The sequence below is a fragment of the Dicentrarchus labrax genome, unplaced genomic scaffold, assembly GCF_905237075.1.
Source record: "Dicentrarchus labrax unplaced genomic scaffold, dlabrax2021, whole genome shotgun sequence".
In the NCBI taxonomy this organism is placed as follows: domain Eukaryota; kingdom Metazoa; phylum Chordata; class Actinopteri; family Moronidae; genus Dicentrarchus; species Dicentrarchus labrax.
In genome coordinates, this window is record NW_026136722.1 from 6,932,666 (window position 1) to 6,948,288 (window position 15,623).

General features: G+C 39.9%; 2 protein-coding genes across 2 annotated transcripts; one reads left to right on the top strand and one right to left on the bottom strand.

Moving 5' to 3' along the window:
* Window positions 1-313: 313 nt before the first annotated feature.
* On the bottom strand, window positions 314-6,672 carry LOC127356956 (small ubiquitin-related modifier 2). Its single transcript, XM_051389052.1, has 4 exons — window positions 6,518-6,672; window positions 5,279-5,410; window positions 1,967-2,038; window positions 314-1,062 (listed from the first exon to the last, which is right to left on the bottom strand). Exons 1-4 carry the CDS (start codon window positions 6,536-6,538, stop codon window positions 1,000-1,002), a joined length of 288 nt encoding a protein of 95 aa, XP_051245012.1. The 5' UTR covers window positions 6,539-6,672; the 3' UTR covers window positions 314-999.
* Window positions 6,673-7,267: 595 nt separating this feature from the next.
* Window positions 7,268-15,596, top strand: nup85 (nucleoporin 85). The gene is made up of 19 exons (XM_051389040.1): window positions 7,268-7,486; window positions 7,906-7,996; window positions 8,074-8,221; window positions 8,322-8,392; window positions 8,491-8,534; window positions 8,859-8,928; window positions 9,036-9,157; window positions 9,350-9,484; window positions 10,159-10,281; window positions 10,541-10,672; window positions 10,869-10,975; window positions 11,532-11,615; window positions 11,722-11,787; window positions 12,014-12,165; window positions 12,254-12,371; window positions 12,740-12,840; window positions 13,756-13,907; window positions 14,980-15,081; window positions 15,402-15,596. Exons 1-19 carry the CDS (start codon window positions 7,454-7,456, stop codon window positions 15,498-15,500), a joined length of 1,950 nt encoding a protein of 649 aa, XP_051245000.1. The 5' UTR covers window positions 7,268-7,453; the 3' UTR covers window positions 15,501-15,596.
* Window positions 15,597-15,623: the final 27 nt, after the last annotated feature.

Consider the following 15,623-nt stretch of genomic DNA (forward strand, 5'->3'; position numbering starts at 1 on the left):
GGCAGGTCTCTGCTTCAGACAGTCCACATCCCTGAGGGCTTTTTTCCCCCTCCCCTCTGCTATCTAATGTATTAGCATTGATCATGACAATTGGCAAAAATGTTTTAAACCACAGTGCAAAGGGGAAAAGAAAAACGTGGGTAAACTTTGAACTCCAGCTGGTGAAGATCTTCGGACTAACCTTCAGGCTTAAAAAAATACTATCTGAACATGTCCTGTCATAGTTATACTAATATAATTATTAGTATATTATATTGGTTGTATTTTCTGCCCACAAGAGGGTCAAACAATCACACTGGAAAGCCAGACAAAATTAGTGGAAGTTTGGAAAAAGACAATAGCTTTATTTTATCAGGCATCTTAATAGACAATACAGTTGTTTATGTAACTGAAACATCTCTTAGTTTTCCCAAAATTTGAAGCTTGGCCTAGTCAAACGATGATCAAAACATTTCTCTACACATTCACTACTATATAAAAATGTATAAAATCAAATATTTTTTCTGATGATAACAGAAAACAAGCGACAATCCAGCCCCATTCCCAATCAGGGTATACGGTTCACTCAGTGGCAGCCAGTCCCAAAATAGTACACTATAAGAACAGATTTGCTGGACGCCGACCAAGCCTAGCCCAACGACATTTGATCTGTAAAGTCAGTTGTAGTAATTCTCACCCTAACACCAGTCCTGTCTGTCTGCAACCTTAGAAGAAGCCCTTCAAATTGGGAAGTCCTTAACAGTCACCACAATATAGCGTGAACAAACAAATCCCAAATTCAGGGTGATCTGGTTGTGGTTTTATGTACAGAAAAACAGAAAAGTAACAAGGGCAAGAATGAAAATACTATACAGCAGTCATGTGTAGCAGAGAAATAACTTCTTCTGCATGAAATTCTGTTGAGACAATTAGGACAAGTTGCGAAGAAGCAGCCGCTGTGTATCACAGGCTGGGAAGGTTGGTTGTGTTAAGGAGGAGAATGGTGATGAGTGTGGCTGGTTAAATCAGACCTCCCGTCTGTTGTTGAAACACGTCAATTGTATCTTCATCTTCCATTTCCAACTGTTAAAGAGAGAGGGAAAAAAAAGTTATTTAAACATGTGTCACATGACTTTTGATGAGCCTGAACATCTTTTTAATCTGTTTGCTACATTTCATAGCCAGTTGATCTGCATCTTGTGTATTTATTGTCACTTTATTTCACTTCAGTACATGTCAAGATGTTGCAGTTACATGGGATGTGCCTCAAGCCTGACAGCACGATCTATACAAACTCAAATTTGTTGTTTGCACAGGCAAAACGGCACCATTACAACCAAAACTTAAACACTGTAAACACTGGCTTTGATGACTGCAGGTTTGAAACACAGTAAAATGCAATAACATGCAAGTTGTTTCTACTCCAGCCATTGTCATCCGTCTAAAGTGTCATATTCAATGCAAGTTCGAGAAAACGGCAACTAAAATCTAGTTTTGTGTGTTCTGACAGCCTGAGGCATAGCATGTAGATGCCCCATGTCAGCATGTCCTCAACCATGACTTGCACAAAGACCTGATGTGTGTGTGTCTGGTTTCAGCCTACAGAAATTCCTCACACACACTGTGGGGTGATCTCCTCTACATTCAACCTTTTGACTGTTTATTTACATGTGTGAGTGCATGTATGTCCCACATGTATTTAACACTGTAGAGGGGAAAAGGCAATACCAACATTTACTAATACGAGCTTCCCCAGGAATGGGCATAGAAAAATATGCCTGAAATATGCATTCCTTACCTGATAAGGATGCCACAAATGCATCAGCACAAGTGATGACGCATGTGGAAGCCCATGAAGCATGTCTCAGCCCGCTATAAACCCCTGGCACAGTGTGCCCCATGGATGTTTTTTTTTCTTCTTCTTCTTTAAGCACACTATTCACTGTTTTAAATCGCTAAACTTGTTGTTTCAAGTGTTTACACTTACCTGTGCTGGTGTGTCTGTCTCATTTATTGGCTGTCCATCAAATCTGAACCTGATTTGCCTCATTGCAAGTCCCTGGAGAGACAAAGACATCAAACTTTTACTGTAAATCAAGCCTGAAAAACACCCAACTTATTTTGAATAAACTGTTAACGAGACAGTAATAACCAACTATTTGAACATTTAACAGCCTCAGTCAGTGGCTTTGACTGCTATTTGGCACTTTACAGGGTTTTTTAAATGTTACTTTCTTCCATGAACTTGATGTAAACGTGATGTAAAATTAAACAGCTGATGTGAGAGTCCAAATCAAAAAGCACAAGTGAAGAGCTCTCTGATGGACAACACAATGATTTCACTATCAAAAACAGAGCTTCAATGTGAAGTAAATGCATTTACCACAACGTTTTCTATTTGTTTTTACTACAGCTGAGTGAGTCTCAGCCATTAATCGCACCACTATTAGTACTACGCCTACTTCTAACAATACATTAAAATATTTCAAAACAAAGTTACAAAGTGAGTAACAGTCAGAAAAAACACACAAGAGCATAAACACATACCAAAGCAATAAATAACTGTAGTATTATGGGCACTATAAAGAAAAAGTGGGTTGATCTGTAAAGTAAAATTACATTTAAAGCCACACAAAAAACCCATGAAAAAACAAATGTTTAAGGGATTTGTTGTGTACTTTATAGTTACTTGCTAGCAGCACAAACAGAGTTACATGGAAAGTTTAATTCTAAAAGCAAAGAAAATAATATAAATATATATATTTATAATTTATTATATAATTGCCTAGTTGTATGCCTGCTGAAGTTTGAGCGTCACAGAAAAATAATGATGTTACACCATATTTTGCAGTGAAACAGGAATAATGAAAAACATCTGGTTCCAACTGCAGTTTTAAAAATGAGCTGCATGACAAACAGTCAGTCAGTCTGTTTTGCCCTGCTGGCGGTCCGAGGAATAGACAATACTGGCATACTGGTGGTTTTCATTATTCAGAGAGTTGAACACTTGTTTAATTTTTTAGGAATGTTGTCAGGTTGTCTTTCATTGGATATTCTCTTCTTTAGGTACAAACACTTAAGAATGGACTGATTTTGTACAATCGTAAGAACTGAACTGGCCCTAATCCCAATGTTAACTCACTAGAATAAGTCAGCAATCCTGCATCCCTACACCACAGCAAGTAGCTGAAGGACAACTTCAGAAGTGATTTAGCTCATAACTGCTGATGGTAAAGATGAAATATCATTTGTGATTAATATGCGAAACTACAGACGGACAAGTAGATGAGGTTTGATTTACGGAGGGATGAGAGCGAGGTCAAGCCTTAAGCGGTCTACAGCTATTCGGGGAAGATTTGCATCGACTCTGTTGCTCTAACTGCATTCATGCAGGAAGAGAAGAGCCATACAGCAGAGCTGGATCATAGCCAATGAACTATGAACAATAACTCTTTCAGGGAGAAAAATGACTGAAAACATGATCATGATGAATAACTCTTTAAATGAGCATCATCTGGGTTTTATTTTACGTTTGACCTTTGAGCATCCTGCTGTTTCTTCAGATGGCTTACATATGATGTGTCTGTTGGATACGACCTTGAGTTGTCCAACATACTGAACTTGTGACCTGACCATTAAGTAAATATCTGCAGTCAACTAGTCTTCATGTCAAATAAAACCCACAGTTAAACTTTCTGACCACATCATTTGTAGTAAGTGGGACTTAATGCACAAACATAAACTTGTTTGCTTGAGGTTCACATCACATTATTTTTAACGCTGTACCACAAAAGTTCAAATTACCAAGTGCATGCGTGATAAGTGTGAAAGGGCTGAAAATAATTACACTCGTCACGGCCCTTTTTTGTCTTCAAACAAGATTAAACATGTGCATACATCAAAGCTGTTGCTTCAGAGCATAAAGCAATTCTAATAATTATTTCCATATGATGCAAATGTAGCCTAACGTAGCAACATAGCTCTTCTAAGCCTTGCTCCACACGGTCTACACAGTTACTAGTAAACAGCCAACAAACATATTCTACTCTGATAGGTCTTTTTAATGGCAGATTTTGACATGTCATAGCAGGAAAGCTCAGGTGTAATTAATAACTTTAATAATGGCTGTATTATCGTCGGGTGTGCCAGTTCCAGGGCCCCAGTATTGTGCATGCCTACTCACTGGCCTTACTGGAAGGCTTTAATGCAAGAGAGCCATTGTTAATGTTATTAGTTACAACTGAGCTTCTTTGACAAGTCAAATGTTGTGCACTGCATGCAGTGAAAAAGGAGAGTTGAAGAACTGCAACAAGGTTTTGATGGTTGAAAATCTACAATTTGTAAGTATCACATACCCAACAAGTTGTTCCTAAAATCTAATAACTGAGTGGGCGTATTACATGCAGTGCGTAATGGTGGAGGTGTAACACCTTTTTAGAGGCAGTAGTTCCTACCTTAACAGCACAGACAACAAAGTCTCAAAACTACAGCCCCATTAAAGGACCAGTGTGTTAGGCTTTAGTGGCATCTAGCAGTGAGATTGCAGATTGCAACCAAATGAAATGAAACCCCTTGAAAGTCCCTATCTACAGCCAGTGTTTGGTTTGTCTCTTTCTACTGTAGAAACATGCCGGCTCAACATGGCAGACTCTGTAGAAGAGGACATACCTATGGATGTTATATTCCTTTACTGCCAATAAATCCTTCTAAATGTTACACACTGCACCTTTAAAGGCCAGGTTTCTAACTAAAATACTACATTGCTTGCTCCATTTGAGATTTAATGGTGGCTATGCTCATCTATAACGGCTAAATTATAAATAAATATTTTACCTTTCTCCTATAATATGCTTACTTTTTTATTATTAACATATAGGGCCTGGAACTGAGCTTAACATCACGACAAGCACACAGGCAAAGGTGAATATCAAAGCTCACCTTCTGGATAATTAACTTCATTACAGATAAATAAACCAAGTGGCAGTATACGCAAGAGGACACTCAATGGCCTCAACACACGTTTGTATGTTACAGGCTCTATGTGCTGAGAATTGCAATGCGACTGCAATGAAATGAACAAATAATATAATATTTGTTACACTTGTGTTTCACAAACAACATTTGTCTGCTGTGAAAAAGGTCTGTACAACTTTAGTTATGTTACACAAGTTCACAGCCTGCTACAGCTCAGCACCCCCCCAGTGTGGGAACCACCGGTTCAGGAAACCTGTAACATCATCCTGAGTGTTCACAACCAATTAGTGATGGTTGTTGTGTGCCGATACGGTGCTGTGCCCACCTGTCTCTCGCAGTAGGCTTTCATGAGTTTGATGAGCGGCGTGTGTCTTTTGATCTTGAACTGCACTACAGATCCATCCTGACCCGCCACCTTCAGATTTATGTGTTCATTGTTTTCCGTCTTGACTCCTTCCTGCGGGATAAAGTCAGAGAGGAATAAACAGTTGACACAGGCATGTAGGGAACCAGAATAATTAGTGGGTTCATCAATTAGTCTGTCAACAAGAAAATCATTGGCATGCTCTAATTTGAAAACAACTGAATATTTCATCAAACATCATTAATTTCCTGGTTACAGTTTCACTGATGTAAAGAACTGCACATTTCTCTCTGTTAGTATAATCTCAATACCTTTTTAATTTAATGTCTTTTAACTGTTGTTGACATTTTACAGACTAACCACACTAAAGGACTGGTGATTAATGAAGAAAGCAGCCACTGTTGAGCCGTCAACAGGTGACAGGTGTTTCACCTCAGAGTGAGTGAACTTCACCTCAAACATAAATAAGTAGGGCAGTATGATTACGAACGGAGAAAATAGAGGTCTGAAAACCTGTTTTGCTATAATTTATAGCCAGGCAGATTTCCCTTTAATACCTCTGGCTGACTTATAAAGGAGTTACTGATGAAATAATATTAAATTTAACATATTTCCTTTAATTTTAGGAATTAATTGAGTTAGGCTAAACCAGGCAAGTGGTTTAAGTACATGCAAACAGTCTATAAAATAAATGTAGAGATATTTTAATAAACTTGAAAATCTTTCCTGGGGGCACATGTTCCCTTTGTTTACATTTCTGTTTGAGTGTCTACAGATCTGACCACAGCCTGATACAAACTCAGACAAACCAGGATTAAATGAAAACACTGTAGTTTCACTTACATATACCAAATGTTACTGGTACACCACTGCTGAGTGCACAAACTTTCTCTTTCTCTCTCTCTCACACACACACACACACACACACACACACACACACACTCTCTCAGGTTGGTAAACTGAGGATGACACCAGCTGGTTGGCTGTGTGCGATCACGCATAGAGCGATGTGCGCGTCTGTGGATGCGCGTTCACAAACCTTCCGGCTATCAAAGTAGGTATAGCTTGTAGTTGAAATGTGGCTCCTAACTTTAACAGGGTAAACTGAACACGTGACAATGTCAGTTTGTTTCTATGAACCCGCGCGCCTCCGACCTGCAGAAATAAACTGGTACATTGATACAATATGGAGACGCTCACCTTTGGTTTTTCATCAGCCATGGTCACTCTTTTTTTTGGCGCTTCTCTACGCTGCCACACAAAGAATACGAGTGCGCGCACGTGCTCGTGCCCGGTTAAATTATTCGAACCCAACGTGCGCGGTCACGAGTCAGTGCGCGTCCACAGCAGCGAGCTCTGAGTGGCTGCGGGTCGTCACGAGGGCGAAAGCGCGGTCTGGGTATGGGCGGGAGAGTCCTAATGCGCGTTAATGAGACATTCAGAAACTCACGTGAACGCGCACAGCGATGTTTTTCCTTTTGTTGTGAGGTCATAAAGCTGCAGTTGCCCCTCGGTTTGCCCCTCTGCACCCGGCTGCCCCCTCCCCAGTGCCCCGGGGTTCAGTTGTCTTCATCATATTGTACTTTAAAGGTAACGGCGCTGCAGCTTTCCGACTTTCTGTTCTCCGTTTTTTTTTTTTTTTTAACCCTATAAATGTCAGCGGCCATCTTGTTTTGCTGCCCGGTGGTGAAGAAGCAATAAAAACTATATTGAATAAATACTTTTACATATTTAAAATAAATAAAGTTTGTTTATTAAAGAGTAAAATCAAAACACTGATTCTTAACAGATTCCAGACTGATTGTTTGTTTGTAAATAAAAATACAAACTATTCCCATATTCAGATAATGATTGTGTGTCTGTGAGAGCTGTAGCGTTATTGATCGATCTGTGTTAATGTACTCATTCATTGTGCATTCTTTAATTATCAATATAATTAATCAAACACAGGTGGAAAAACAGGCGGGAGGAAGGGCAGCCCTGCCGTGACCTCATCACCCGTGCGCCGCTGAGGGCTTTCGGATGAATGACGGAGGCGCGTAAGCAGCAGCGCACCTGTAGTTCATGGCGTCAAGTGTTTACGGCTGAATACTTGGTGTTTTTTATACTTTATTGTGTGAACTCCGCTGTGTCCTGATGGAGGAGGTCGACGTTGAGCCGGCAGTCACCGTAAGTAGCCGCTGTGGATCAGTTTGATCTCTTTTTCTCTCAGGCTGAAGAACATTTGCTAACCAGCTAGCTGCCCGCTATCAGTAACCGGGTTGAATGTGTAATGTGGTTGAGCTGAAGGGTGATAGAAACACTACAAAGGGTTAAATTCACAGAACTACATTTACAACATGTCGAAGGAGCGAGAACATACTCGACACAATGATAGAAAGAGTCAGAAAGCGTCCTCATGGTTACATTGGTGGGCTAAATGGATCATGTGCACAGTTTAAGTACAAATGAAGTTATTACAAAGTTGTGAGTTTGTCCAGACTACAGGAAACACCATTTGAGTCGATGTGTAACTTTTAAAAAAAACTGTGCAGCTCCTGGTTTACTGGATAATGTCAGTGGCTCCTGTCGCTCTTCTTTAAATGCAGAACATCCCTGCAGCCAGCAGTGGGACGCATTTGGGATTTGCCTGGGGACCGGGTGACATCCTTGTGTATGAGACCCTTTACAAAGCATCAGGTAAGTGTAGATATCAAAGGATTCACACTCTCTTGCCCAGTGTCACTCTTTTATCACCTCCCGTCTTGAATTTCCAGGTACGGGATCCGGCGACATCCATGAGGTCAGGAAGGACGAGGACATCTATTCCCCCATTTTACGCAAACTCTTCAATGAGTCACATCACATCTTTGTTGGCCTGCAGACAATTCGAGAGGACCTCCCCAGCAAGAACAAAAAACCCCAGTAAGGCCACCTGATGGACGTCCTGTGCCTTGTCACTGTATTTCTTCTCAAGGTCATAAACTTTGGCAGCGTTATGATTTGTCTCTGTTTTGCCTCTTAGATTTGTCAGTATCAGTAAAAACTATAGATCTGTGATACGAGCCTGCATGGAGGAGCTTCAGCAAGTTGCAGGTAAGAATTAAGTAAGGTAGAATTTCGATATTTTAGCCTTCAGTGTCATTACTTGGGAATAATACAATTAAAATGAACCTTTTTTTACTTTTCTGCAGTTTCTACAAAAGTTGCAGAAGTGGCAATGCAATATGGAAACCAGGTATGTACTACTGTGTGTGTGTGTGTGTGTGTGTGTGTGTGTTACAACAATACATCCTTATGTCAACAGCAGACTAATGCACATATAGGATGTTTGTTTGTTTCTGATTTAGAGCTAGGAAATAATTCATTATTAAAATGTATTATCTTTTAGTTTAATGGTATTGGTTATACAGAAGTATATATAATTTATGATAAAAACATTTTGTTTCAAAAGTGCAACACACTCACTTGCTACAGACAATCAATGCAATGTGCTAATGCAGATGAATACATATTTATTTATAACTGATTATTTTGTTTCCACTAACTTTTTATGTGACAGGTGTCCATTCTGTTGGCCATAGAACTGATCTGGAATCTGTGTGAAGTATTGTTCATTGATGCTGCTCCTGGTAAGAGTTTGGCTTTGTAGTTTATCTTCCTCTTTAGCTTTGGAATATATTTCATAACTTGACTCTAAGAGCAGTGAAGTCAGCAGCCTGTGTGTCTGTGTCCTCAGCGGGGTCCCTGTTGCTCCACCTCCTGGACTGGGTAAGGTTACACAAGGCTGATGTTGATGAGAAGGCCAGAGAAGTGCTGCAAAGTGAGAGCCCCGCTGAGCACCGCGACTACTGGGATGTGGTAGGTGCAGCGCACATAAAACACATCTAATATTTATGTCTTTGCTCTTGTGCATACAACTTTTATAGTTTCAGAGATGTTTTTTTTTTTTTTTATAAAACCACCATACAGACTGATTCTGAGCATTTCACTCTTCATTAGTGTTTTGTCTGACATACCTTATTCATCACGTGTTTTGTGTCTGCTGTGCAGGTGGTGAGTTACGTGCTGCAGGGCAGGTTGGAGGAAGCCAGGCAGATGCTGGTGAAGCAGGCCACCCTGCAGCCTGCTGCCAGGAAAATGTACAAGCAGATGGACACTCTGCTCAGCAAGATGCCCTTCTACAATGTAAGAGCATCTTTCAGCGGTTAACTCACTGTGGAGCTTTAGTTGAACTTGACAGGAATATATCTGCACATTATTTTATATTCTTAATGGCCAGAATTAGTTCACACATGGTTTGATCTCATCTGTCTTCATTTTTTAAGTGAAAAATGTGCACAAAACATTTTACTTGGCTAACTGGTGCTGCCTTAGTACATCTACTTTTGAAAACACACATGGTACAGGCAAATATATAGAAGGGCATATTGTAAAAAATCTGCATTGGCTTTATTAAGCTGCCTTTTTGGCATCCATCAGATAGTTTTTTTACTTTATTTATTTATAACTCTTAAATATTTAATAGGCATAGTGGGTGAAATAAAAGTTTCTATGAAGATATCCACAATCATATTGTTTGTAATTGAGGAATCCTAGGCCCTCGTTTGTCCAAAAGAATTCAGAAACTTTACTTACCTTAAGCATATCACACATTTAATGTGGTCCTACTGACAAAAACTGCATTTAATCTTCTGTATTTTACTCGTTCTGGAGACAGAGAGACACACCACTCCTCCTTCCCTTCACAGATATCATACCAACGTGCTATTTATGTTCAAACAACACAGGGGTGACTTCACACTCTCATAAACCAACCAGTGGAGGCTTTTAACTTTGATCTTTGTATGATAATCCTTCAGCCTGGTGGCACCCAGACGCTGACGGAGTTTGATGTGAAGTGGAGACACTGGCATGAGGAGGTGGACCGCTGCCTGCAGGACAACTCATTTGCCAGCAACAAACACCTCGAGCTCATCTGCAAGGTCAGTGACCGTTTGCCCTCAGTAGCCTCAGCTGTTGTCCATCTACCTCTTACATCAATCTGTAAAATTGTAGTATACTGTATATGCGACAGTATGTCCTGTTTAAGACATTGGAATGTACTGTTTTGTTATGCAAGTTTAGCATATATCTGTGCTTCTATACATCCAGATTCTTGTGCATTTATTCCACTGCGTGAGTTTTAAAATCTTAACTATCAATCCATAACCTTTTCCCACCTGTTTTTCCACTTAATTTTAGATCCTAGTTGGGGATGAAGACACTTTGCTGGAGCATAAAGACCTGCTGAGCACCTGGTACCACTTCCTGGTCACTAGACTGCTCTTCTGCCACCCCACAGTCAAACCCACTGAGTTACACTACTATGCACAGGTACACTCCACTAACCACTGCTGCACCACTCAGCACTCAAACTCACTGCTACTACATTCTTGTTATTTACTCTCTCTCTCTCTCTCTCTGTGTGTGTGTGTGTGTGTGTGTGTGTGTGTGTGTGTGTGTGTGTGTGTGTGTGTGTGTGTGTGTGTGTGTGTGTGTGTGTGTGTGTGTGTGTGTGTGTGTGCTGCAGTCATGCCTGACCATGTTTCTGGACTCGAGGAGTGTCCCAGAACCTCTAGACAGCATCTTACTGGCTGCTTTTGAGTTTGACATTCATCAGGTCATCAAGGACTGCAGGTAACTTGCAGGATTACTTCATACAAGCCCCCATGTACCGGGGCTGAGTCCTTACTGCAGCGGCTGTCGGTTCCAGTCTGACCTCTGGCCCTTTGCTGTGTGTCGTCCCGTCTCTCTCTCTCTCTCTCTCCCTCTTTCCTGTCTATCTCGAGCTCTTATATTAAACAAAGGCAAAAAGCCCCAAGAAAATATTTAAAAGAAAGAAACCTACCTTGATTGATAAATGGAGTTGATAAGGAGCAGAGAGTGTTGATATTTTTAAAAGCAAACTATAGACTTACCTTTCTAGTCTGACATGTAATTGATTTTTATTTTTTTGTCTATCAATGTTTTTATTTTTGCTATTAATATTATTCTTTTATATTATTATATCCCTTTTTAGCGCTTTTTGATCTGGTCTATTTGTACATTTCAATCTTTTTTTTTTGTTATTTTGTTCATCTATATATCTGACTCAGTTTTATTATTTGGTATATCCTACGTGTTTATGCCTAACGTCTATAAACTTCAACTCTCTCAACACACTGTTTCCTCATTTCACCACGTGTCTCTTCAGCATTGCTCTCAACAACTGGTGGTTTGTGGCCCATTTGACGGACCTGTTGGATCACTGCAAACTCCTCCAGTCTCATAATCTACAGTAAGGACTGCCTGTCTGCGTTTTGTACTTGCATACACATTTAATCTGGAGATAACAAGATTGCACACTTTATTCATCTAACATTTGCCATGTCTTTCTTGTTCAGCTTTGGCTCCAACTTGAGAGAGTTTCTCCTTTTAGAATATGCGTCTGGTCTCTTCACTCATCACAGGTATGAAGTCTCAGTATGCTAATTAGACGTTTGGTGTGTAAATTCTGTAAATTACTGTATCTAATTATATATAAAAGTATGTATATTTGTTGATTATTATGATGATACGATGTTTTTATAATTACAAATTGACCCTATAATTTACTCTTATTAGTCAAGGTGTGGTCAAACAACACTTCTACAAATGCTTCACCTTACAGGATGTTTTTTGTGTGTTTGTGTAAAGTCTGTGGCAGTTGGCTGTGGACTACTTTGACCACTGCCCAGAGTTTGGCCGTGTCTACCTGGAGCTGCAGATTGAGCGCGTTCCTTTAGACACGGAGCGCAAAGCACTCAAGGTGCTCAGGATCTGTGAGCAGAGGCAAATGTCCGAGCAAGGTAGCGCCGTCTTTCTCAGTCCTTCTTTCATTCTCTTTATCCAGCTGTCTTACACAAACATTAATTTCATCCTCTTGTCCTCATCCAGTGCGGAGCATCTGTAAGATCATGGCTATGCGTGCCCTGAGGAACAACAGACTGGGCTCTGCTCTGTCCTGGAGCATCAGGGCCAAAGATGCTGCCTTTGCCACCCTCATTTCAGAGAGGTTTGTTCCCTTAACAACACATTTATTCAGTGGCTGTGCTACAACCTTTTAGTTGAATTATCTTCAAAGAACCCAAGCACTAAAAAAGGCCTCCTCAACACTGTTTCCACCATGAATCATGAAGATATCTCTTGAGTTGATCAGACTCAAAGACAACAATAAGCTTGGATCTGGCTGTTGTTCGGCTGATCTCTTGTGTTCAGGGGAGGCCTTTTTAAATTCAAGCGTTGTAGATTATTTGGGCTCAGATAAAATACAGCTTGCTGGTCTCCCTGAGAAAGCACTTTGTTGTGAGGTTGCGTCTTAAATGATTTTAAAAGTAAGTGTGTGTGTGTGTGTGTGTGTGTGTGTGTGTGTGTGTGTGTCAGGTTCTTACAGGATTACTGCGCCAGAGGGACCTTCTCTGATTTGGACCTGATAGACAACTTGGGTCCAGCAATGCTGCTCAGCGACAGACTTACTTTCCTTGGTATGAACAAGGAACGAACACACACACACACACACACACACACACACACACACACACACACACACACACACACACACACACACACACAGTAGCACCGCAGCACCGCTCAACTTGTGACTTAGCTTCTCTCACAAGTTAAATTCCCTTATTAAGTGACGGAACATTCAGTCAGGGCAGATTGTCTCCTTGACAGCTTCCCTTATAGTCTCTGTTAGGACATCACATGAGCCTCAGACACAGAGATATAAATAAAACCATGAACTGCTTAATGCAACAGCATGTGACAGTATGTTTTACTGGAGGAATATCAGTCATATGTTAGTTTGTAAATAGATCTCTGTAATATTAATAAGTTTCTCCAGAGTTCATGAATCAAACGGTTTGCCAGATGCCTCTGCTGAAAAAAGGCACATTGACTAATCTATGTTTGATGGATATCAGTGATGTCTGATTTGCATCCCCATCACTGAGTGTGATACCCATCTCGAGACATTGCCAACAAGCTGATAAAAGATACATATGAACTACCAATACGATACAATTCACCCCTAATATGGTAAAAATTAGATTTTATTCCTTTGGTTGTTCTTAAACAGCTTGAGAAACAGTTTAGCCACAAATGATTAGTCACATTTCTAAATAATAAAGACATACAGCCTCTACTAATAATTATATGTTAAATGATAATAAACTCAGGTTCATCCAGCCGGTGCACTGATGCGAATGAGTGAATCTACAATCCCAACTGCAGGAGGAGCAAAGACAAAGAGCAATTTCTCTAAAAAATAGATTAGATCTAAATAAGAGTGTAAACAATTAATGCAGACGAAAGGTAACCTCTTTCTTTGTAGTAATCAGTAAGTATTAATATGGGCCAGCGTTGCAGTCTGAAAACATTGCTCTCGTCATTTTCAGGGAAATACCGTGAGTTCCACAAGCTGTACGGAGAAAAGCGCTTCAGAGAGGCGTCAAAGCTGCTCCTCTCCCTCATGACGGCCAAGATCGCCCCCCGCAGCTTCTGGATGACCCTGCTGACCGACGCCCTGCCGCTGCTGGAGCAGAAAGAGGTCAGTCACCACATAGTGCGGTATGCTGTGTATGGGCAGGTTTTATCATTATAATCACAAGATATCGATCCAGTAAAATATATGATAGTAATGTTTTGCTGCAGGGAAAAAGAAATGTAATTTTCAACTTGTGCTAAATAGGGGCTGCAACTAACAGTTATTTTTTATATTGATCTGCCTATTATTTTCTATTAAACATCAGAAAACAGTCAAAATATTGATTACAATGTTCAAGAGCTTAAGGTGACGTCTTCAAATGTCTCATTTTGTTTAACAGTCAACCCCCCCCCAAAAGATATTCAGTTTACTGTTATCAAATATAAAGAAAACCAGCAAATATTCATATTTAAGAAGTTGCAACCAGAGAATATTTGGGTTTTTTTCTGGGAAAAACAACATAAAAGATGTATTGATTATATAAAAATGTATTATCTTCTTTGGATGAATCAGTGAACTAGTTGTTGCAGCTTTATACTAAATTATAGCTCAATATATTTGTCAGGCATTTATTGAAGTATGTAGGATAGACTATAATCCACATCAAGTTTTAATAGTTGTTTAGTTAAACATTTTCAGTGTGATCAGATTTTAGATGCCTAATTGAGTCAGTTTAGTCAGTCACTCCAAATAAAACAAGCATATGGTTTTATTCTGAGAAACATCTGTCCTCTGCAGCAGCTGATTTACAGCAGATTGAACTGTTTGTGTGTGAGTATTTCCCATCTGGACAATGTTGTGCATTGCTCTCTCCACTTCAGTGCTTATCTGTGATAATGAATGTGTCTGATCATGCATTTTTAATTACTCAGTCTCAAGACTAAATAATTATTTTCTTTTGCATTCTTTAATCAAAATAATTGTTCATGTTGTGCTAAACAGAGATAAACTACTTTGGAGTATTGTCTTGGTGCAGACTTGAACTTTACATAATAAACTTTACAGTCCATATTATTGTTAGGTACAGGTGTAGGGACGAAGCATGAGCAAAAGAAGAACATGAATGCTTGCAAAGAAGTTGGTCTGTGGACTGTTTTCACTACAAGTTGGCTTTGTTGGTTGTTGTTTTTTTTAGGTGATCTTCTCAGCAGACCAAACCCATGAGCTGATGTTCTGTTTAGAGGAGCTCATGTCCTCACTGAACACGACCACTGCCGGCACAGACAGGCCCATGCAGGTACACATCTCCTCACACAGCCTTAGTCCTGCTCTATTGCCTATTGCTCTATTCTATTGCCTAAGAAACTAGCTTTTAGTTGCTTTGCCAGTTTTTTTTTAACTCAGTAAAAGTATTGCTCTCAGCAGCTGGTAAATTTTAAGAAACCAACTAGAGACAAGTTATTAATGTCCATTTTGTCCACTTCACCGAAAACCCTTGAAAAATGTACCCCTGATGCATTGCTTGGCTCGTAATACACAGGCTCAAACTATCTGCTGTAATGTTACACACATACAATCTACTACACTTCTTATTCAAGATAAAATCTTTCGTTTCAGGATGAAGACATAGAGGTGACCAAAGTGGAGCTCCTGCGACTCGCTCTTGCCAGGAATCTGGCTATGGCTATAGTCAAAGAGGGAACTGTGGAAGCATGAATGGTGACTTTAAAAAGGAAGTTTTTCTTTTGCATTTTTGTACTGTACATAAAATTCAAGTGTGCTCTTTGATAATAAAACACTTTTCATGATGTACGTTGTTTTAGAATCGGACTTGTCAAA

Excerpts from the sequence above, each read along its gene's own strand:
- LOC127356956 (XM_051389052.1), bottom strand. The coding sequence starts at position 6,538 with ATGGCTGATGAAAAACCAAAG. Across the intron at positions 5,411-6,517 it reads TGGCTGATGAAAAACCAAAG|GAAGGAGTCAAGACGGAAAA; the intron begins GTGAGCGTCTCC and ends TTTATCCCGCAG. Across the intron at positions 2,039-5,278 it reads AAGCCTACTGCGAGAGACAG|GGACTTGCAATGAGGCAAAT; the intron begins GTGGGCACAGCA and ends TTGTCTCTCCAG.
- nup85 (XM_051389040.1), top strand. The coding sequence starts at position 7,454 with ATGGAGGAGGTCGACGTTGAGCCGGCAGTCACC. Across the intron at positions 9,158-9,349 it reads ACCGCGACTACTGGGATGTG|GTGGTGAGTTACGTGCTGCA; the intron begins GTAGGTGCAGCG and ends TCTGCTGTGCAG. Across the intron at positions 12,166-12,253 it reads GAGGCAAATGTCCGAGCAAG|TGCGGAGCATCTGTAAGATC; the intron begins GTAGCGCCGTCT and ends GTCCTCATCCAG.